This window comes from Podarcis melisellensis (assembly GCF_964234715.1).
Source record: "Podarcis melisellensis genome assembly, chromosome: 3".
In the NCBI taxonomy this organism is placed as follows: Eukaryota; Metazoa; Chordata; class Lepidosauria; order Squamata; family Lacertidae; genus Podarcis; species Podarcis melisellensis.
This window is the reverse complement of record NC_138530.1, coordinates 71,148,465-71,173,321: the sequence shown is the minus strand read 5'-3', so window position 1 is coordinate 71,173,321 and position 24,857 is coordinate 71,148,465. Positions and strand designations below refer to the sequence as shown.

General features: G+C 40.2%; 1 protein-coding gene across 2 annotated transcripts; it reads right to left on the bottom strand.

The window, feature by feature from the left end:
* Positions 1–8,449: 8,449 nt before the first annotated feature.
* Positions 8,450–24,200, bottom strand: ZBTB24 (zinc finger and BTB domain containing 24). Of its 2 annotated transcripts, XR_014166810.1 has the most exons (8): positions 24,060–24,200; positions 21,740–22,708; positions 19,736–19,903; positions 19,012–19,095; positions 18,076–18,159; positions 16,701–16,782; positions 9,128–9,223; positions 8,450–8,490 (listed from the first exon to the last, which is right to left on the bottom strand). XR_014166810.1 is itself a non-coding variant. In XM_081905290.1 (7 exons), the coding sequence occupies exons 2-7, from the start codon at positions 22,701–22,703 to the stop codon at positions 15,441–15,443; spliced, it is 2,208 nt and encodes a 735-aa protein (XP_081761416.1). In that variant the 5' UTR covers positions 22,704–22,708; positions 24,060–24,200; the 3' UTR covers positions 14,324–15,440. The 2 variants fall into 2 exon arrangements, 1 of the variants encoding a protein (XP_081761416.1); XM_081905290.1 differs by lacking the exons at positions 8,450–8,490; positions 9,128–9,223 and adding an exon at positions 14,324–16,266.
* Positions 24,201–24,857: the final 657 nt, after the last annotated feature.

Below are 24,857 nucleotides of genomic sequence, written 5' to 3'. Positions count from 1 at the left end.
GTGACAAGAAGCATGCTGCACTTGTACCTCCTGTTCCTTCAAGGCTGCATTTAATGCAGCCTTCACCCACAGGACTGTTGTGATAAAACACTGGAAAATGAGAGCGGATTCTTGTCATTCTTTGTTAAATGGATCCCCATTACAAACACAGGATGCACAGCCAAAGCAAGAGGAGAATGGCCAAGAACATTATAGCTTACACCAGAAAAATATATGCAGTGAGCCTCTTATTAAGTATGCATCTGTTTCATTTCAGCTGACTGAAGAAAGACAGTACCAATTACTGTTTAACCATTTTTCTTAGGGATATCCATTTACTGAATAAAAGGACACACTGTCACTTCCTAGGAGAATATTTTATGAGTCTTTCTGATAGCTACATAGCTTTAGCATCAAAAATTCCCTTAAAATGTCAACTGGAGTAAAAAAATAAAGTGCCTTTTCAACCTCTTTCAAAGTCTGTAGATGAGCCAGCTAAGACACACTGGCTCCCAAAATTATGTCCGTGAAATACAAATGAGAAACAGAGTGCAATTGATGTCTCTTTCTTACCATGTTCTGACTGTATTTAAACTTTCTTGTGCCTTAAAGAAACAGGATGGGGTATACATAATTGTTATAAGTGCGGGTTTAAGATCATCCCAAATAGAGATCATGGTAGAATAAATGATCAATTGAAGTTACTAAGATTAAACTGTAGTGTAGTTAATTACTTTCAGAAACAAAATGCCAGAGGAGAAGAGGGATGGTGTGGGAATCTGAAGATCAGACACTTAACAGTAAACACTAGCTGGATCCCCTCAGTATAAGAAGCTGGGTGAAGAAGACTTCCAAATCTCAAGCGAAGTATGTTTGTCTATATAATGCAGTCAACCAGTGGAAAAGTCATGCATTAGTATATTAGAATTGTAGAATTGTAAGGGGCCCAGAGGGTCATCTAGTCCAACCCCCTGCAATGCAGGAATCTCAACTAAAGCATCCATTATAAATTTAGCCAAACTGTGCAGGATGCAGAGTAGTATGCATTTTTGTCCTGGCATTTCATTTTAAAAGAAAAGCAGTCACAGGAACCTGCAGTCATGAGTACTAAACCAGAAGGGCCATTAGGCAGGCCTGCTCCGTTCCCACTGAGCTATTTTTCCTGGCCCAGTTGCTTGCTTCCTTATGAGAGAAAAGACATAGAGAGAAAACAGCTTGGGAGGTGAATTTTGACTGGGAAAATGTCAGTGGGAGAGAACACATTTTCCATAAAGTTTCCCGGTATGGTCCCTGGCTTGTCCTCAGTGCTTGCTGAGCTGAGAAAAAAAGCCTGCCTCCCAGGTAGACAATACCTAGCAAAATAGACCAATGGTCTGACTCAGTGTCATATCTCATAGCTTGATAGCTATCCACCCACCATGAGTTAAATACGTTACTGAGCAGTGATAGTCCTACCCACCCCCCCTTTGATATGAAGTGCCCTTCAGATATGGTGAGCCTAAGCTGCTGTGTGCTGGCATAATTTTTCTGGGCAGCGCAGTCTGTAGAAATCACTGTTTTCAGAATCTCAATTTATTCTTTCAGTATTCTACACTCCCTTATATCTCACTCATTTAGTATGGTTTCTCAGTCTCTCTGTTATCTTGACCTCTGTTTTATCAAATGATATCACGAGACCAACCTGATCAAGTGTTTTGCCACAGAATGCATAAAACCCGTACTCTTAACTGGGCTATAAATCAGGCAGTTAGCCTTCAGCAAACATATGGTGAGCAGTTTCTTTTGTCAGCTATAACAGGTCATAGGACTAACCACTGCAGATTCTTTCTTTAATCTATGTTCACCTTTATACAAAGTAGCTCCCTCATTCATTAGCCATATCACAGGTCGGATGTCACAATTCACCCAGTTTTACTATTTCAGTTGAATAATTACTATTGTCCTGTGTTTTTCCGAAGGGTTTAATTTAATTAAGGCAAAAAAGGGGGTGGGGTGGGGAATAAGAAACAAACATTAAGAATGGCAACAGACCGCCTGAGCTACAATCACACTCTGGAAGGATCCGAGTTGCATTCAAAATTTGCAGCATTATGTTGCTTACTAGGCAAGCAGCCTATAACGGAATGGAACTGTTTCACCAGTTTTGTGTTGGTTTTGGTTACAAAAGTATTTTTTGTTTTGTTTTAAGTTGTTCTGACAAGGATGGTCAAACGTTCAGCCCAGAACACTGAATTGTAAGGGGAAATGAAACCTATAAATTTAAGGTGGAAAAGCTAAACAGAATTTGCTGACCTGATTGGCCAATAAATTGTTACTCCTCCCCAAAAAAATACATTTAAAGTGCATGGCTTACCCCAGTGAATCCTGGGAACTGTAGTTTGTTGAGGGTACTAGGAATCGTGGCTCTTAGCTTTTGAGAAGAGTTTCACAAGCAGTGTATGGTCCAGAACTGGGAGGCTGCTGCTTAAAGAAAACAAGACTGGAGTCTTGATGCACACATGTAGCTCCCTGGGTGCACTTAAGAGAGCTCTCTGCATAGTGGTCACATTAATACATTACAGTACATTAGGTTCCCAAGATCCTGTAGTCTCAAGTATAAGGCTGTTTTGGCAATGAAACTATTTGGCATGGAAAAGGACACATGTTTTTCTTTTCTTTTTTCAAAGTGGAAAAAATGCTTTTATATTTAAACCCCTCAAAAAAATTAACAGAAGTAAATCCTATGTTCAGAAAACAACACTGTCATGCATTACAGTAAAACAAAATATATCTAACATCCATGGCTATGGCTGAAATACTCCACAGTTAACAATTTTACATTCTACAACTGGCCTCTCGTTGAATGTTTCCACTGCTTCCAGTTCCCGGAGAACTTCTGAGCCCTCGATCAGCTGTCTAAAGTAGAGGGGGAAAGCTAGGTAAGTACTAGGAAGCTATTCCAATTATTTTCAAGTCTAGTCACTGCTGTCATGCTGTACCAATATAGATACTGCATCTAGCCAATTAAGCAGTACTGCCTCCTCCATATTTTAACTCCAACATTGCTCTTGAGATATACTGCAGAGCTCTTAAACATACCCAAAAGCCACATATTTCTCATTCAAGTAGGGTGCTGGCTGTAGTGTGATGTAGAACTGAGATGCATTGCTGTGGCGTCCTTTGTTGGCCATTCCCAGAACACCTCTCTTGTCATGGAGAACTGCAAAACTTTCATCTAGGAAACAGTTTATAAATGGTGGCAGTGTTCTTTCTACTCATTCACATCCTCCATCTTCCTCATCCATTTGCCCCAGTGCACACTAAGCTATCAGCTGAACAACCTGAAATAGTTATGAACTTTTTAGGTGTAAAAGTTAGAGCTGCATAGTGTGCATAACCTGTCCCAACCAATATCCATGTTAGGTTTCTTCCCGCATCCCCATAATACGTACCAAGCCTTATTCTATTATGTTGCAAGTTTATCTGATTCCACACTCAGTGGCAACCAGTGTTGTAGAGTGGGGCAAGAAAAATCACAACATGCCCTCAGAGAAAGAATGTGCCACTTTTAACAGCATTTCTGCATTGACCATAAAAAATATTATTCAGTCTTTTGCTAAACACTTTCTCCAGGATTAAGTTTCACTCTGTTCAGCAGCATATCTACAAGTTCACTTAAATTTGCAGCTATTCATTTCCTCACACTCATTCTAGTTTGGATTTTTCAGGCATATGGCTGCCAAAATGATAAATTGCCAGCAATCAAGATACAACAGGCCTTTTTACACATGAGCCTTAAGCTGCCTTTGAGTATCTTCTGCACGCAAACATTTGATCATTGTGAGGAAGAGAAAGTCAGCACTTGTAATGCAAGCTGACATTCTTGTTAATGTAGTTTTTGCATCTGCACTACACATCTGATGGAAGCAAAAGCCACTTTAAACCTCATACAGAAAATCACTCTGTCAATTTAACTAATTTCCAGCAGGTATTTGAAAAACATGCATTTTGTGCTTCATTGAATCCCATTGTCTATTACGCTTGTACATTTTGCATTCAGACAATATATTCAGCATAGATTATGCCTCCTAGTTGTTGTCACCAGGACATTTGAAGAACATGCTCCTACCTTCAAAAAAAGGTCCATAAATTGACTCGCCTCCAGTCCCTCTTCCTCCCCTTATGTCTGTATATTAATTGAGAAAAACGAAGGTTGTGAAATTACCTTTTCTGTATTAGAAAAAGAGCGTGAAACTTCCAAATGTCACCTTATTAAATATAATTTCATGAGAGTATCTGATAGGAGTGGCAAACAGTATGATTAATGATTGCTTTCAGCAGAGATCTCTACACTCATGCAAGTTTGTGTTGAATTGACACTATTTTTAGGTTTGGTTCTATCTGCCCCAAAGGCTCCTATACAATGAAATCTGCACAACACCCTCAATATGATGATCTTCTCTTCCCACTTAATTCCCTAATTTCTCTTAAAATATTGTCAAATAGTTGGGGTTTTGGCTGAGAAATAGCAGCATGACAGGTAATCAATGCCTGGCCGTTGTTTTTCACACTTACCCAAATCCTCTCATGCACACTGGCTCCATTATCTTCAGTGGAAGGACCAAAACTGTGCATACAAAGGAGTGGGTTTACAAAGCAACTGGCTCAGTCCAAGTGAATGGGGAAGCCCACACTGGTAGGAGCCCTCCATTTATGGATCCCTGCTCATACTTGCAACAAATTGCCAGAGTGATTTGTTTGCAAGCCTTTGGGAGAGAGGGCTAAGGGGGGGCGGGGAGAGAAAGGCTTTTTATCTTGTAATGAGAATGCATTAATCAGTCTTCCTCAACTTGTTACCCTCCAGGTGTTGTGACATCTCCCATCACCCCAGTCCCCATGGCCAATAGTTAAGGATGAAGGAGGATGTAGTCCCAATGACACCTGGAGAGCCACGGGAATGGGAAGATTGGTATCAATACTTGTACCATCTCAAAGCACTCTGATGAGTGCAAATGCAATTATACATGTCAAGTAAGACAAGAAAGTTGCATTGTGTCTTTATTGTATAAACAGGTTTCAATACCCACCTCCTCCTTGTATCCATCCATTTTTTACAAGTCGGTGAAAGATAGAATCACGGTAAGTGAGTGGAAGCCCAGACATAGACTTCTTTTTCTCCCCTGAACACAAATACTGGAAGTTTTTACATGTCCTAGGGCAGATATCAGAATAGAGCTGCACAGTGGAGATAGAAAGCATGTGTTAAGTTTCTACAAGCTCATTCCCAGAGAAGGCCCTTTGTCATGTCAATAGAGACCTCCCCCACAACTTTGGACAATTTTCCAAAGAGGGAATGCCTCTTATAAGATGGTACTTGTCAAGTTGCTATTGTATAAAAATAAGGAGGGGGGGAGGAAAGATAAAATATATTTTCAACTAATGAAGGGATATTTTCAGTATATCAAAATATTTTAAAGTGATTATTCTGTTGATTATCTACTAACCATTCCAGGCTTAAAATGAATACAAACGTTCAGCAGCGCAGCATCATAAGGCTGTGCTTATTATAACCATTTTGAGCAGCTATCCCACCCATCCAGCTCATTTTGGTTCATGCTCAGCAACAGAAAGCATTAACTGTACAGCCATCTCCTTCTCCTCAATTATATCTGTACCTATAGTTTGCAATGGGAATATGAACGCCTGCTAGGATGCTACTTGCCTTTGCCCCTGCTATGCATTACGCCTCCACATTTTCTTGACTCACTCTTTTAGCAATCATTGATCGGAATAACACAAAAACACATTGGACATTCAGAAAGAATTAATACATTTGAGATGCAATCCTAAACTCTAATGGGAGAGAAGTTCCTTACACTAGGTATGGGGCTGGTGCTATGTTGTACGATAGCAGTGGAGTATAATAATATCCAGGAAATGGCACAACTGTGCTCCACCGAGGCACCCATGACTCTGCCCGGATGTGACTGTTCTCCTGACCAATATTTTCTGGCAGCAGAGCTCCAGTGGCTAAATGTTCCACTTTGTTGTTGTTGTTTAGTCGTTTAATTGTGTCCGACTCTTCGTGACCCCATGGACCAGAGCACGCCAGGCACTCCTGTCTTCCACTGCCTCCCACAGTTTGGTCAGACTCATGTTTGTAGCTTTGAGAACACTGTCCGACCATCTCGTCCTCTGTTGTCCCCTTCTCCTTGTGCATCTTTCCCAACATCAGGGTCTTTTCCAGGGAGTCTTCTCTTCTCATGGGGTAGCCAGAGTATTGGAGTCTCAGCTTCAGGATCTGTCCTTCCAGTGAGCACTCAGGGCTGATTTTCTTAAGAATGGATAGGTTTGATCTTCTTGCAGTCCATGGGACTCTTAAGAGTCTCCTCCAGCACCATAATTCAAAAGCATCAATTCTTTGGCGATCAACCTTCTTTATGGTCCAGCTCTCAGTGTACTTCAATGGTGGCCATTTATTCCACAATCCGCTGGTACAGCAGAGCTTCCATTGAATCCTACAGCCCCTTGGGCATTGGATCCAGAATACAGAAGTGTGCCTGTAACATTTTTACATTAACTTTTAACATTAACTTTACATTAACTACATTAACACATGCATATATGCTTCATTTGAATGAGTTGCAGTTCCTTGGAGTTGAATGTTGAGTCTTTTTAAAATACTATGCACTAGATCCAATGCCAAGGTCTGATTTTTCTTCAGCCACTTACCTCAAATAGCAATTTTCCTTTAGGCTCTGCCTGAATAGATATTTCAAAGTACACAAACACATGCTGCCAAAAAAGATAAAGAAAAAAAAGGCAAAACCAGTTGTCAAAATAGAACACAGTGACTAATTGGATAAAGATTCTCTTTTGAACATTAGTCATGCTTCAGAAAGTAAAAGGTTGAATCCCATAAGCAAGAAGCCTCCCAATGTGTTCTGCATCTCTCAAGCTGCCACTTTCCAATTTCCTACTTCTGAGAAATCCTGTCATCAGCTAAGCTGCCAAAGAACTCCGGGTCAATGCAGAAGTTTCTATGTGTTTTAGGGTGCACATTCTTTTCTTAGGCCAGTGGCAAGTCCTTTTGGGCTTAAACTAAGGAAGCAAAGTGTTAGGAGTCATTCTGCAAAGAAACAGAAAAAGATGATTGTAACTTTAAGAACTGTTTCTGTGAGCTCTGGGTGTGGTTTCCTAGGCTGATTAGGGTGATGAATACAAAAGGAAGAGAAGTTGCAGTTTGAATTTGCCTGCAAAAGAGAATACCCACATGCTTTGTGTTTCTAAGGTTGTAAATAAAACTCTTGCTTGAGTATTTTACACCTGTCTCATGGTTCTGTCGTCTGCTGCCAGGAAGATACAGCTCCAATACATAGAACATACCCAAAACTCCCCTGTGGCTGTGCAACTTGTGTGAGGAGACAGGGAGAAGTTTCATCCATGAGCAAACTGGCTTTCAAGGAACTAGTCTGCCATCCATAGGATGGGGCCTTGTGGGCCTTCTCCACAAGCTCCAACACCATGTTGTTTTCTTCCAAAAATTGAAATGAGAATTTTGTTAGCAAAGAGCCCTCATGTTGAAGGATACAGCATTTTCTTGCCGTAGCCAGTTATGACCCACGAATCAATCGTTTTATATACTCTACCTTTCTTCCAGGGACATCAAAGTGGTAACATAGGGTGCCCAGGAAAGAGTGTTCGGAGATGCAGGGAGAGTATGTTTTGACTACATGCTGTTTTGGCTTTATGCACTATCCCCGGAACATAACCCCTGCATAAGTTGAGAGCTGACTGTATTGTAAGCAAGCAAAGTCATATACCATATGACCTGGTTCAGATATCACATTACAACACACCAAACCATGATTTGGAGGATGAGGAATGTGTGGCAGACTGGCACTCTCCATTTTCTATGCCAATTCCCCCTTCTATTTCCCGATTTCTTCTTACCAGTTTGCTGTGATGTCTGAATCAGGCAAATTATGGTTAGTACTAACCTCCAAAGCATGACTTGAAGTGAGTTAGCAAACTATGATTTGGAAAATAGTGCTTAGCAAAGTCTACCTGATTTAGATATGACAGCAACTATGGTTAGTGAATTTAAATTTTTTAAAATGTTGATGAGGTGCATGCATGTACAAGTCCACAGAACATTTCTAATCCTCCAAAGGATTGTTCAAACTGAGACTATAAGGCAAAAATAAATAAATAATGGAGTCACACAGGATCACAGCCAATCTAAAATATGGTGACCTGCAGTGAAACGCTCTAGCTGAAGACACATTTTGAAGGCACAATATTGTTCACAGAGCTATTTCCTTTGGAAAACCAATAACCTACCTGCTTGTTTCTCATGTATTTAGTGAGGAAATCCTGTGTAATTGCTTCATAAAGTGCAACAGGCTTGAAGTCCTCATAATCCCAAACATCATAGGCCCACTGTAACAGCTGTTTTTCATCTCCAACAAGCTGGCCATCAATAAAGCACATCACATTGGAAGGATATTCCCATGTTTCCCCTTTTAACTCCTGTGATGAAAATGGCATTATTTCAGAATCAGCAGGCATTTAACAGAAAAATTAAACATGCAGATTTTACAAACGGAGAAAAGCCACAGAATAACAGTTCTATCAGCAGTACCATGCCTAAGTTCCCAAAGTCAGATGTCATCACTTCCAGGAAGCAGAGTACTGGTCTATGTCTTGGAACAGATGGCCAATGGTCAGAGACAATGGGAGATGTAGCACAATGACAACTGAAGGGCCACAGGTTCCCCATTATTGGGCTAGACTCGTGTCCATCAGTGGGAAAGGCTACAATCATATTGCTATTAGTCTGTGGGTGCCAGATTCCCCTGTGTTATGCATTTCAGATTCCCCTGTGTTATGAGTTTCTGGGTGCCAGACACTGAACCTGCTTGTTGTGTGCTCAAGCACCTATCTGTGCTTGGTATAATGCAGACTAAAGGCTCATTTCCTGAAAAGATGTTATGAGCAGAACCTGGAGAATAAATAAATCATTCATTCTGAAAGTTTCAGGAGAGTGTGTCTGCTGTAATACCAAAATCAGACCAATCCACTCTGTTTTGGAAATAAGAGAAGGAGAAGAAGAAGAAGAAGAAGAAGAAGAAGAAGAAGAAGAAGAAGAAGAAGAAGAAAATAATACCTTTTTCTTCTCCTGTAAATATTCATCCCATGCAAACTGCAGCAAAGGAAGCACTTTTGGCTCTGCTATCTTGTTTGGAAAACTTTTCCTCAGGCCCTGGTTATTCAAGAGAAAATGACACTATTTAAAAAGGACAGTACAGATCTCTTTATAATTGCTGGTGATGGAATCAATCCAATCATAACTGTATTTTTGCCTTGTTTATCTCATTCACACTACTGTATTTCCATGGGGATGGATGAGTTGTACTGGTGATGAGTAAAAACCATGGCAAAATATAATAAGGTCAATTCCTTCTCTGTTTACTCCTGAAAGCAGTTTGAACACTAGAATGGTAGTGGCAAATACAACGAGCTAAAAGTTAGGATGTCCCAAGTTCACATCTTTCTTCCGTCATGAACTTATTGAGTGTTCATTGCACTCTTCACAGTCACACATCCTGCAATATGGAGAACATAACAGTCATTTGCTTTACAGGATCGATGTGAGACTTAAAATCCCAATTTTCTTCCTATGAACCAGCGTAACCACATACCCTGATGTCCATTGGCCCTAATGCAGCAGACCTTGCTCTGTGTCTTTGCCTGGGCAGTGACTAATTTTAGGCCTTGCTTTCCCCCCTTGTTTCCCTGCATCACATCTCTGCCTTCCTATTGTACTACTCCTGAAACTGATCCTGCAGGGACATAGGGTTGTAGCCAGTGCTGCACATGCAGAGTTCCACTTGCCTGAGAAGGCTTCTCCTTTGTCTCCTCTCCCTGTATGCCTTCATAATATGCTCTGGAGGGTCCCCAGACCCCTTGGAATAGATTTTGAGGCTGGGGAGGGCAGGCTGCAGGGAGGAGGAGAGCAGGGGGAAATCCACTGAACAAATAGAACAACAGTGTTGGATACAACCATCATACTCCTAGCAAGTCTGAGCACTCTCATACGTCTCAACCAGGTGTATAAAGATGGATATTTATAAACAGATGTCCATTCTTAATCCTTCCTTTTTCATTGTTTCCAATCTTACCCTTCATTCTCTGTGTAATAAAACTCTCTTGTGTTTAGACAGCCAAATTTGTTTATTGAAGTGTCAAAGGCCACATAAGACAAGATGTGCCTTGGAGATGCAGACATATTGAAGAAACAGCCTGTCATTGACACAGAAATGCTGCCTGCCGCTTCTCAGTAGTGATATCCATGAACATGTCCTTTTCAAATGAAGCACAGCTAGGAAGCACTGCCGCTGACTGAATTCAAAGAGGTGCAGATTGGAATGTTCCTTCTTCCATGTGGCCACACTCAGAGAGAGATACACAAACATCTAAAGTGGTTTAGAAATTCAAGGCAAACACCTAGAAGGTGGGGACAAAAGATTTTTGCTACCATACTGTATTAGTTAAATGACCATCTTTTTTGAATCAGGAAGTTGGACATTTTGGCTCCTTGAAAGCAGAGCTTTGCAAACTGTGTCACAACACATTAGTGTGTCGGCTGCAGTGTGTAGGTGTGTCACAAAAATGCTCCCCGCACGCCTCCTGGGGCTGGAAAGGGGTTAGTTTAACCTCTGCTTTGCTAGTAAAATTGAATTACTGTGTCGCAAAATGATGCATTTCTAAAAAGTGTGTCACCAACATGAAAAGCTCTGCTTTAAAGTCTTGTGGATTACCACAGACTGCAGTTTCAGTTCTGTGGATTAAATGTTAAATGTTAAAGGACAATTTTTATCAAGCAAAGGTTGATAAAATATCAATGATGTGGCACAGAAAATTTTCCAGTGCCTCATTTCTCTGCAGAAAAAAAAATCCATTTCATCTGTTCATTAGTCACGTTGAATGGATGCCAACTGCAAACACAGTATTAGGCAAGTTTGTCAGTTTCAAAATGTTTACTTTGGTTACTGAATACAATGAAAATAAATATATTCCCATTCAAACTGATAATTTTCTGATGCAAATTACCTTATGCAAATTACCCTAATTCATGTATAATTTCCAATTCAAAATTTTCTCGAAAACTTGTATCGTCATAAAATATTAAAAGAGGGTACTCGGATAAGCGAAATGGAAGTGGCAAGTTTCTTAATTAAGCTTTTTTTCCATTTTCTTTTTTTTGGGTGAGGAGAGCCCAGTCCACAACTGTGCTTTGGAAGGATGTGCTTTGTATTCAGCAACTACAACTATACGTAATACAACAGCTGAGGAATACAGTCTACATAAAGACCACACAAGAAAAAAAAGAGGAAGAATGATGTTAGCAAGTGGCTCCAGTAGGAAGGAAAAAGGTCTTCAACTTACGTACCTCTGCTGCACATTTTGCCATGTGAAAGGAGGGTTCTGTGAGAAGCCCTACAACCTCCACCTCTTGCAGCCTCACAGGCTGCACAGCACCCTTTCTCCACATCCTTCACAAAGTTTTCTGTCTTTTCTCCTCTTCTCCTTGCTGCCTCAGTTGCCTCCTTCCCCTCAAACATCCGGGAGAAGGAATAAAAACAATCCTGGTCCCTATAGCGACTCCAATCAGATGCAAGCATTCTGTGCCACTCTGAGTTCTGCTAGCCTGTGATTGGTCCTTGGTTTCTTTAGTATTTCTACAGCACAAGATGACAGAACCAATCACCTTGTAGCTTGTGAGTGATCGTAAGTCCGATGTTGGGGAATGTTATACATTGTTCAGATTTTCCACCTTCTCTCTTTTTTTACTGCAGATAGTGAGAGATTGTAACTTTATTTTTTAGTTGTTTTTAGTTAGTTTTTAGTTGTGATGCTGATTGAGGTAAGATTGCAGAATCCAAACATTTCACCTAAATAATTCTCATGTTGTACAGGTGACAGTGGCATGACATATTAAGTTTTGCCTAGCAAAGTGAGATCTATAAAAATGGTCTAAAGTCTCATACAAGTATTGCAGATATCCCCCTTGTTTTTATTGGGTAACTATTTATGGCAATATTTTGTATTAATTTATAAACCCTTAAAAAAAAAAGAACTATTGCAGTTGCCAGTGATCTTAGAATAGCAGATAAGAGCTACTATGATTAATTTTTTTTTTGGCCCTGCTGTACTTCAAATCACGGCCCTACTTAAATGCTTAGATATATAAATGGCACATTTATTCTAATGCTTGGAAGCATATAAAATTGACAGAGAGTACATTTTAAGTAAATAAAATATTTATGTACAATTTATTTTGATAGCTGCATTCTTGTTGTACATTTTTGCCATGCAGTCATAATTTATACATTTATAGTATACCACTTTAATCAGTAATGATTCCTAAAAATCCTGGCAACTGCAGTTCGTTAAGGGTCCCAAGAGTTGTCAGGAGACTCCTATTCCACTCCCAGAGCTACAATTCTCAGAGTGGTTTAGCAATCAATCCCTGTTCCCAGGGAACAATGTGGCACATTAAGCACACGAAAGTATTCCAGGGTAAAGCAAAAATAATAATAATAAATCATTTTAATGCTTTTACAGTAATTAGAACCAGTTTTCTGGATAATTCATAACTTTATTTATTCTTGTAGCAACTATCTAGGTTGTAGATGCATAACATTATTTTCCATTATTGGAAATATGCAGAAGCAAGTCAAATGAATGTTACTTTTGTAATTGGATGATTTTATAAAATAATATTGCTTTACCTTTAATTTTATGTAAATATGATTTCTAGATTTATGTGCTTCTAATTCATATTGCAGGAGCATAATCAGAAAATCTGACTGGGGGAAAAGGTTGACACAAACAGGATGCAAATGAGCTCCTGGCTAGGAAGAAGTGTTAGAAGCATGCAGATAAACTACACAGAGAAAAATGCTAGAAGGATGAATTTATGCATTGTTTTTATTTTAAAGGAGAAACAGTTCCATTTTACATACAAGAGTAAATATGTATAAGCATGAAAATTTAACCCTTAACTGAGGAAACAGCATTATTTCCTTCACCTAGTGAATTATTTTTGCAACTGCATCCGTCACAACAGAATTATAAAGTCAGAGGAAGAACTGTTACAATTTGGAAATTTATCCCCCAGAATTTTTTTCTTTCTTTTCCAACTTTCGCTCTTTGAATTTTTTAAAATAACATTCTTTTTTTTAAAAAATCCATTTAAACTTTGATATTTATGTTGTATTTTTACTGTTACCAATTAAAGAGTTATAGTTTTTAAGAAACCTGTTGAGATTTGTGCCATCTTAAATCTTTGATTATGAAACCATTTTTAACCTAGAATAAAAACAGTATTGTGTTCTCAAGGCAAAATATGAAGCTGTGTTTAAAATTTAAATATGTGATTAAGGTACCCTGCACTTATTTCTAGCATTTGAAAGTAATTATGTTGTTTTGCAGAGATGATGAATGTTCATTCTCATCTTTTTTTTTTTTGCTGTAAAAGCTTTTCTGTTGTAAAAGCTAAGGCACAGAAAGTTTACGATTTGGCTATAACTATACTATCGGCAGAGTGGCTAACTGAATCAAAGATTGTTCATCATCACATTATATCACCTTCGTAAGAAGAGCATTACAGAAGGAACATTCTTATGTAATACCAGCAATTTGTGGGAGGGTCCTTACTACACTCCCCAACGCTTTTGTATTTACTTCACTAGACAGGACAGCTCTCTCTCTCCCGCTCTCCCGCTCTCTCTCTCTCCCGCTCGCGCGCTCTCTCTCTCTCTCTCTCTCTCTCTCTCTCTCTCTCTCGTGTGTGTGTGTGTGTGTGTTCACAGAGAGGCATTCTGGACACATTCCTCCACGGTAGTGAAGAGGAGGATTTGATTGTGTAGCTCCACATATGAATCACCGCATGGTCTCTGGGCAAAAGTGAGTAATGTGACAAAAACAGTCAAAAGATGCACTGATTGCAAGTGACACATTTTTGGTGCCCACCGTATTGCAGAGAATACGTACATGGGTGATTGCAAACATGATATGACATAATATTTGTTCTTAACTTTGGCTGTGTCAAGAGCTGTGTTAACACAGCTTAGCACCACACCCAACCGTTAAGCATGGATAACACAAGGGTGCCAAGATAACCTGGAAGGTTCTACTGCCAACATTGATAGTATTATTCCACTGGTGCAGACAATGCTGTTGAAGCTTCCTTATGGTCAATTGTATCAGATTTACTTCCAATCTCCCAGAAGAATGGTGGTTGGATGTGCAAACTGTTGTGCAAGCTGGACCAAGAAATGAAAAAGCAGAGGCCAAATGCACATCAAAATGTTTATCAGAGGGTGGCTATCTGCCAAGAGTGCATTATTGAAAATGGAATATGAATTCCTCTCCACAACAAGCAGAACTAGACTATGGTCTATTTCAGGTCCAGTAAAACAGTGGTTTAGCAGACTGAGAATGAATGTTATGTCTTCACATTCCCTCGCCGCTGCTTAAACAACTGTGTCCGAGTTCATAATCAGAAACTGTCATTTAAGAAATCCCAGAAGCATTGCATTAAGATGCAAGAGAGAAAATAGGATGGAAGAGGGGGATACACAGTCACAACACTTGTTGGTCTAATAAACCATGGCTTACTGTTGAATTTGAATTAGGCCTATATACAACTAGAGTTGAATCATGAATTGAATCGGCAAAGCCTAATGTAAAACCCAAACAAGAAAAACAATTTTCTTTAAGCCTGTAGGTGGCACTTTTCAGGATGGCCTGTCCACACGTGGTCAGAAGTCCAACTTTACTCTTCCATCCTTTTGAAACTACATACATATGCTTATACATCAAGACAAATCTTAAAACTGGATTGGAAATTGTGGTTTAACTGGCAATATTGCACATGTATTCGCACATATAAAATGGCAATATGTATGTTCCAGCTTGCCAATGTAATGCACATAAATAAGCACAACTGCTTTTTCATGGGGAAGGAAGGAAGGAAGGAAGGAAGGAAGGAAGGAAGGAAGGAGAAAATAATTCCTCTGTAGATATCCAAGAGCAAAGTAGAACTCTGAAAACAAGCACATAATTATACAGTGCATGATCCAGGAGAAGTTAATTTTTACATCCCATCAGCTTAAATGGGAGCAAGTGAAAAGCTCTTTCCCCCTGAAACAGCTAAAATGGTTAGATCCCACCAACAGTATCTCAATAACTATTGCAGTTCAGGCAAAATAGGCATGGGTCTTGACTATGAAATCACCCTATCAATATATATTTAAGTTAAGAAAACATAAAAATAAAAAATACTCAGCTTTACAATAAAGTGAACCATCAGTATTACCAAAATGCAAACTTAAATAGATAGATGAAATATGACTTGGTTTGACGTCATTTCACTTTTGATAAATAAATAAAGAAGCAAAACAACCCTTATTTTAAAAAGTCTGCCTCTCAATATGATGATCATCAGATGACTGGCCTACAGTCAGAGACTGCTGAGGTGATTCAGAGACATGTACAGTTTGAGTCTGTCCCTTGCTCATTTGAGGAGGTAGGACTGTAGCTTGGCTGATGCGAAACTCCTGGCTAGGTTCCTGAGCCACCTGCAGGTGCTGGCTTGGATGCGATGTTCCTGTGGTGATCTGGAGCACTTCTGCTGGATTCTGATTGGCATGTAGATGCTCCAGGGCTTCTTTAGAGAGTGTGATGACGTGCACTTGCTCAGCCTGTGGAGGCTCCATCTGGCTGCTCACAATGTTAATATTCTGAATCTGGTCTGCTGGCTCTGGCTGGGTGGAAAGGAGCAAGTTCTGTAGCTGCTGGGGTGGCTGAGTGAGAAGGGTAAGACTGCCTGCATGGTCCGTCATCACATTTTGGGTGCCATCTGCAGTGACAACACTAATACCTTCGCTATGGCTGGGCACAAAATTGATATTGTGCACAGAATCTGTGACCAGCAGCTGGATCTCCTGTGCTCCAGAAGTGGAGAGTTGATACTGCTGCAACTGAAGAATGTTCCTGACTTCGTCTGTGCTGCTGCTGCTGCTGCTGCTGTGGGGAGCACTGCTTGCTTCCTGTAGCTGCTTTTCTTTGATGTGGATCTTTAAATGTGACTTCAAATTGTCTAGGCGCGCAAACTGCACGCTGCACTCTGAGCAAGAAAAGGGCTTTTTGCCAGTGTGTAAGATACAGTGTCTCCTCTTGGCACTGGAATCAGAAAAGGATTTCCCACAAATGCTGCATGTGTAAGGTTTTTCTCCTCTGCAAGGGAAGACAGGTTAGCTTCATCAAGTACATGAAAGCTTGAAGGATACAGACATTTCACAAAATTTCATGATGCAGTGCAAGACAGGATTACCCCAGTGTACTTATGCTGTCCGCATTGTCTTGGTTTGATTTTATTTCTAGTTTACTAAGTTGTCGTTTAGACAGCAGCCTAGTAACAAGGTGGGCAGGCTACAGTGCAGGCCATGATTTGTAGCTGGCCCACAGAACACAAATTTTAGTATACCTTTGGGGTACAAGGACAGCTTTTAAACTGTTCAAAAAATCCCATTTTGTATTTTCAGCTAAATATTCAAGTTCTGTAGTTACAGTGAACACCCAGTCTGCAACAATTTAGACTCAAAGCATTTCCCATAAAAAAACTAGTTCCTGACATGCAGCCACACAAAACAAAAGGAGGAATAGCATACCTGTGGATTCTTATGTGAGTCTGGAGAGAGCTTTTTGCTGTGAACGACTTGCCACAAATTTCACATGTAAATGGCTTTTCACCTACAAAAACTTGTTGGTTAGTGTAAAAGCAAGATACCACTGTTTAATTAAAGGCTAGCATGATTTTAAAAAATATGCTCAATTACAGTGTGTGGGACTTTGACATCTGAGCAATATCATACTAACGAAACAACAGCAGCACTCTAAATATCATTATACCAGAACACTGTTTGTGATGGAACATACCAAGAGCTATGACTGCAGAGCATCAAATATAATAGCAGCTACCACATATAGGGAGTATTCTGGCTGTAGGGAGATAATTGTGGCAATAAATTTGGGATTAACTGGAAAGCCTGTCAGAATTTAAAGAGCACAGGAAAAGAAGGGACTCTTTTTCATCTAAGTAATATTCAACAAATCTCATGGCTAATCAACACACAAAAAAGAAGAGAGGTAGAATCCACCATGCTCTTCTTCCTCATCAAAGTCGCTTTGATGTCAGCAGCTGCATCAAGTATTCCTTCTGTACTGTTCCTAAAATGTTACTAGACAATATGGAAGGAATTCACAGTGCATGCAGCTCCTTTTCATGCAAGCGTTGCTTCCCCTGGTAGTTGAACCTATGCTAGCCTGGGAAGGAATACAGCATTGGGGCTTCCTTCCACACAGCTTAAGTCCTTAAGTGTTGTTGGGAGGTCCCATACCACTGAGGTAACATGAGAAGGAAGCTTACAGAAACGTTTCACAGTATAACACTTCATTTTGTTGAAAAACAATGCTTTCATTGGTTTTGGTTGGGGGCGTTGTTTGAATGATTGAAAACTGTTAATGTTTTATATAGCCTTTCTTCTTTTTTAAATGGCACAATATATTTATGTTTTTAAATGTAAGTAGCTTGGAGACTTTCTTACAAACAAGTGACTAATAAATCCTACAAGCGCTTATCCATATTTCTTTTTTGTTATTTTGCTCATGGTTTTCAATCACATAGCCTCCACATCCCTCTGTTCTCTAAAAGAAACTCAAGGAGTCTGCTTTGTATCAGTAAAGTCCTGCACATTATGGATTTGGCGCTGTTTAGGATTCACCAATCCAGATTAAAATCCATTTCAACCACATTTATTCTCTGGGGCATATTGCTGTCTCTTCCAATTCAGCTGTGCATCAACATTCCCAATGTGAATATCAATTTGTGCCTAGCTGGTGCTAAACTCTCCCAGTAGGAGGGCAAATCTCTTATTTGACCTGACACTAACTATAGGCTTGTGTGTTCCAGCACACTGCTATGCCCAGAGGCCAAACCCAAAGGACAGCTGTCTCTTCTCTGAAAGAAATATGGAGGGGCATTACCTGTATGTGTTCTTAAATGTTTCTTTAACTGAGCTGCATCCATGAATTTGCGATGACACAGGTTACATTCTGGCAAAGAATGGCCTTATTACAAAAAGAAAAACAGGTATCCGTTATCTTTTCTGAGTCTATCACTATTATTTATTAAAATGTCTGTCCTGCCTTTTGGTCCAACAGCACTGTCAAGGTAGCACACAAATATACAAATCTGACATATCCCGAATCAAACCAATGCCACAGTTAAGAGAAGCAACACAAGGCAGATATAGAAAAAACATTATTTTCTGGTATTCAGAGAGATTTGAGTTGGTTAAATATTGTTTCCATCACAACATTAGTTGTTTTAAATACTACTGACAGCAGAGTATTATAGAGACAGCAGAACATTAAAGTTCACATAGGCTTCTGTGGACCAAAAGAATCATGTTTGCCATTCCTAGCTTCCCTCTGGAGCCCAAGACCAGAGGTGCTACACACATATAGGCACTGTAACCCAATGTGTATAGTTAGAACATCATGAAGCACAAGGAAATTCATGCTACTTTTACTGTGCTTTGGGATGGAGAGGGGATGTGCAAAGTTGTAATCATACATCTACCCCATTGGGAATGCTTGGGAGCAGTAGTTGCACTCTTCACAAGAAAAGTTATGTTGTCCTAGAAGTGTGTCTAGAGGAAGTGTGGCTCACACTCCTGTCCATGCTTGTACACAAAGTCACCTTGAGGTGGTATCAACTCTGGAATAGCCTCAAAGATGGGAATATTCAAGCTAAGCATTCAAAAGACTCACATTCCTCCTTGCCATAGAACTATTATATAAATACCCTCTGATAGCTTGATACAGTTATTAAAAAGAGACTCATTTGAAAAACGTAAGAAAGACAGTGTGCTAAAAAATTTCCAACAAAATCCACCACGCCTCTTAAATTTGTTATACCTGTGTGAACTCTGTAATGACTCTTAAGTTGTCTCTTTTGGCTGAAGTATTTTCCACACTGATCACAAGTAAAAGCCTTCTGACCTGAAAGAAAAACAGAGGAGTTTAGAAGATATTTCAAAGAAATCACAACAGATATCACTGCATAGCTTATATTCTGTTTAGTCTGGGTCTTACTCAAACATACAACTGAACACCAAGCAAAAACAATCCTGTGCATGTTTATTCAGAGGCAGGTCCCCTTGTATTCAATGGGGCTTATTCCTGGGGGAATTCAGAGAGCCTTATATGTGTAATTAACAGGAAAGTTACTCCACAACATGTGGTGATGGAGAACAGCCTAGAAAGCTTTTTAAAAGGATTCAACCAGTTCATGGAGGATAAAGTCTATGAAAGGTTATTAGCCTTACCAGCTAAATTGAACTTCTGTGTGCAGAGGCAGTATACCAGATGCTGAGGAGAAAGCATTAGGAATGATACCCATTATGTTAGTCATACATGGAATAGACCCACTGAATTCAACAGATTTCAGAGGGCCCAACTTAAGTTGGATATCAGGATTAGCCAAACCCTTCGTGTACTACTTTGTAAGGGCCCAGAGGCCTCAGGCATTCTGCAGTTGGAAACCATGTTGGGCTTAATGGATCTAGGAACTGATCCAACTAAACAATTATTCGCTAATTAATTTACACTTTTAGCACAGCTAAAATGCTCTTGACATTACCTGTATGAAGGCTCATGTGCTCCAGGAGTGAATGTTTTGTTGTTAAAGCCTTACTGCAAACAGTACAAGTGTATGGCCGTTCTCCAGTATGCATTCGCTCATGAACTTGGAGAGAGTGTTTCTGGGAAAAGCCTTTACCACATTCACTGCACTTAAACGGGCGCTCTCCTAAAAACAAGGTACCAGGTTTGTGAGTGGCAAATAGTTAGACGATTCAAGTTGATAGAAAGATGCTTCAAACCACTTTATTTAAAAGAAAACCCCAAACATTTTTTTCAAAACTGTAGGTTAAGAAAAATAAATTGAATGGTTATCGTGAAATCATTATTAATAACTTGATGGTATTCAAAGTGCTTCACATACTGTATTTACACAAATCTAATGCACCATCAAATATAATGTGCACCTCAATTTTCAAAACCTTTAAACCAAAAAAGTGTTTGCTATGTCAGCGTTGCTTTTCAAGCTTGAAATCAAATCTAATGTGGACCCACATTCTCGTGACATGATTTGGCCCAAAAAGGTGCACATTACATTTGAGTAAATATGGTATGTTCTCAGGAATCCTAATAACTGCCCTGCAAGGTTGCTCAGTATTAATATTATTACACTGCCAATGGAACAGCAAAGAATCAGGGCCATGCCAAAGGCCACTGACTTAATCTATGGACTTCCTGATTTGCAAACCACAGCTATACACACTATTGTAAGGATCTGTGTAAATTTATTAATTAATAACAACAATTATGCAATTGTTATCTTATAAATTCAGAAGTAACATATATGTTTTGACTTTGCAAAATTTACCACTAAGTTATACAGCAGATAATGGAAACGTTAGACTTTCTTTTTGCATTGGGACAGTGCCTGCTGGGTTTTTCAGCTTAGAAAGCAGACCTTCCCAGTCAAGATGCATTGGGGCAATGAATGATCATGACAATGTGAGTCCACTGCCATCCCCATGAACCATAGCAGCTGGCCATTATTGCATTACGTTGGGGGGAGGGGGGGAATATTCAGAAAAATATTATGGAGAAACCACCTTCATCAGTTCCTCTTCTGAAAGTTAAGAGCTTGCCAAAGTTCTATGCTGAAGTTTTAATGAAATGTTTTGATGAAAAGATTCGGTAACAGATTATTCTAGAAAAATCAAGCAGTATTTAGATAACAGCATTCTATGCTATGTGTAGGGACGCGGGTAGTGCTGTGGGTTAAACCACAGAGCCTAGGACTTGCTGATCAGAAGGTAGGTGGTTCGAATCCCCACGACAGAGTGGAGTGAGCTCCCATTGCTCGGTCTCTGCTTCTGCCAACCTAGCAGTTCAAAAGCACATCAAAGTGCAAGTAGATAAATAGGTACTGCTCCGGCGGGAAGGTAAATGGTGTTTCTGTGCTCTGGTTCGCCAGAAGCGGCTTAGTCATGCTGGCCACATGACCCGAAAGCTGTATGCCGGCTCCCTCGGCCAATAAAGCGAGATGAGTGCCACAACCCCAGAGTCGGCCATGACTGGACCTAATGGTCAGGGGTCCCTTTACCTTTACTATTCTATGCTATGTAAATATTCTGCGCTGTATCATGCAACAAAATATATATACACAAAAAGGAACATCTGAATGTAGTCTATATAGAGTCAATAGCTGCTTTTCATATCATAAATAGGATGTTATTTGGCATATGGGTTTTGTTTTCTCGACTTTTGGAGTGTGCGAAAACATTTTTTCTGCTACATTGTTTATAAATTTAAAATGGACTTTTTGTTTAAACTATCTATCTAATGATTTTTAGTGTGTGATTTCATCCAATTTGTAACTGGATTGATTTCATTAAATTTATATACTTATATAACTGTTAAATCATTAGCCTATGGTCATGCAATAAAAATTACATTACACCTTATGAGCTAGCTAAAACATTTCAATAAAAAACACAGTTTAAGGAGCATTGTGGCTATGGTATGCAACAATTATATTACTGAATGAAATAAAGTGATCATTAGTACCTACCCGTATGACTTCTTCGGTGAATAGCTAAAAAATGGTTATATTTAAATACCTTCCCACAGTCTTTGCACTCAACTTCAGAACCTGTACGTTTTCTTCTCCTATCATGTCTCTTTTTCAGCCCATTGTCCTCTTCATCACCAATAAGTTTATAATCTCTTAGCTTGATAGACCGCTGTATCCTGCGTTTGCTGTAACGACTCTGACTGGCCTGTATACTTTGGCATTTAGGATCATAGTTCTCATCTTTTTCAGTGGAGACACTCACCACAGCATCTGAACTACAAGCATGATCAGTATCTCTTGCTTCTCTGCTTACAGGAACCTCCTCATTGGAATCTCTGTCTTCCACCACAGCATCTTTATTCATAAAGTTTTGCTTATTATGAACAGAGTTGTTCTCTCTTAACTGAGCATCTTCAGCAGATATCCCAAGTTTTTCCTCTTGGATATTCTTCACTTTTCTTGGTCGTCCACGTTTTCGCTTTGGTGGATCTTCACTTTTCTTGTCATTTGTCAAGGCAGCTACTGTGCCCCCATTAGTAGGCGTGGCAGATAATGTGCTGCTAAAATTATTCTCTTGTTCTGTGTAAGCCCTTACTAAATCGTTCACTTTGAGGAGATGAGCTGTGGCTAAAATCTGCTCTGTACTTTTTTCACTAGCTTGCAGAGAACCAGTGTAGATAAACTCCAACAGCGCACCAAAAGCATCTGACACCATTCCTTCCAGCATATAGATCGACTGGCCAATCTCTCCCTCATCAACAAACATCATGGAGAAATATTCACTGCTGGCAGCAAGTAAAGCTTTGTGTGCTCTAAAGTGAACATTTTCTACAATTAAAGTGATATCACACAAAAAATCTTTTCTCCTCTGTTCTTCAAAACTGGCCAGAATAGTATCTCTGTGAACCTGTGAGTGGATGATTATACGCTTCTCAGAAGCATCAGGAACTGCTGCATCCATTGTTGCTGTAAACAGAAGAAAGGTTGAGAAACGCTGCTGTGATTCAAGGAGCTTCTGCATGATTGGAAAAGTCCTTGTGTATGCACATGAAGCAACTACAGAACACCACACAGAGAATTAACTGCTGTTCTGGGGGATTCCCCAATCTCCTAAAGCTTGTTTTCTCAGTATACCACATACCCCAAATTCTAAGCATAACTCAGTTTAGATTGCAGCCAGATAAATAATTTGCATTTTGAGGAGGGAGGGTAAAAGAGACAGGTTTTCACTGCCTGGTAGAAAATAACTGTAAATTTATAGAAGGACCTTTTCACAGAGGTTGTGAATCTACCGGGCACAACATTCTGCTACTCAAAGTATGCAGAGCAGCTTGTAATATAACCAAATAGCATAGCAAAGCCCAACTGAGCCTCAAACATATGTGTATTATTTCCCTGGAATAAGGAATTGTGTAGTAACCACCTTTGCTCAATAAGATTAGTCTTAAGAAAGTCTTTTATTAGATCACTATTGGGCTCATCATATCAGCAGAAATCATCTGTTTTCTTTTCCAATGCTTTTGCAAGTTTAGAGTAAAGGAAAACAATCACTGGCTGTTTCATGTCCTGTTCCGATGTAGCCTTTATCTGCAGTCATCTGCATGTGCCATCTACTCACAATACCATCACTAAGAACATCAAAGATATCAAGTTGTACGTATTAAAAAAAACACCATTTTTATATCACAGCTCCATAAAGACAACAAGAGTATGCTAAAGTTCCTTCCAATGAACTTGTTCCAGGATGGAAATATCTCACTAATGAAAGAATAGACAAAACTAATTTTCTCCCTTATTATTCTCTCAACTCCTCCCACCTAATGACTCCCATTGACAACCAATGAGAAAAGCAAAAACAGAAGAAAAGGGAGTTGTGATGATGATGATGATAGCAGAAAGATAAAGAACCGGGAAAGGGAGTAAAATTGCCCATTCTTTTCTCTCCTCTCTCCAGGGGGAGGTGTCTGTGTAGGAAGAAATCAAATTTCTATCCTCTGTCCCTTTTTACTTTTCTTGACAATAAGTTCAACAGGTGATGCTTCTTCCATCAAGGCGTGGAGATGCCAAATACCAGAAAGGCTCCACTTGCCGAATTCCTGCTTCTTGGGCGATTATTAATTTAAAAGGCGCAAGAGCCTTGCCAGGAAAGACAGCGCTGGCAGCCCAGCCCCACACCAGAAATTGCTGTCAACTAGGAGCAGGACAAGGGACCACCCGGACTGGGAAAGAGTGGCAGGAGCATGGAGGGAAAGGGGAGGGGGCAGAGCCCTCCTCGGTGGAGACCGTTATCAGCGCTTCAAAGGGAAGGCAGACTCACCACGCGCGAAGGAGGCTCCGGACCCCGAGCCCCGTGACAGGCAGTTGAGCAAGAAGCCGAACGCGCAGGCCAAAAGCGGCAGCCGCGCGCCCCGGAAGTGACGCTAGCGCGGAGCAGGAAGTGGGTCAGAAATCCAGCGCGCGGCAGTGGGCGGAGCAAGATAGAAAGTTCGCTGCGATGGAGTCCCCGAAGGGCGCAGGCGGCTCAGGCAGTCAAGCGGGAGCTGGCCGCGGAAAGGCGTATTGCTGCATCGGCAGGGATGAGTCAAGGGCGGGCGTCCCATCCTCTGCCGCTTCCTTCCCCGAAGTTGGACGGCACAAGGCAGCTGACTGTCACTTGCACGCCTGCGAAAACAGACGTGGAGGCGGCAAGGAGCAGCAAGCCTTGCCTCCACGTTTGTTCGCCTCTCGGGTACAGATCGGACTTGATTTACGTATAAGATAAACAGGCTATAGCTTAGGGCCCTACTCTCTTGGCCCCCCTCCCCCCAAAACGAAAAAAAACCTGGATGTACATTTCCAGAATATCATATAAAAAAACAAATAAAACAAAACCTACATAAAGCAACAGTGTTTTTTGTTGTGTAGGCTCCTATGATGTAAGTACAGTGGTACCTCGGGTTACAGACACTTCAGGTTACAGACACCGCTAACCCAGAAATAGTACCTCGGGTTAAGAACTTTGCTTCAGGATAAGAACAGAAATCGCTTGGCAGCAGAAGGCCCCGTTAGCTAAAGTGGTACCTCAGGTTAAGAACAGTTTCAGGTTAAGAACAGACCTCTGGAACAAATTAAGTTC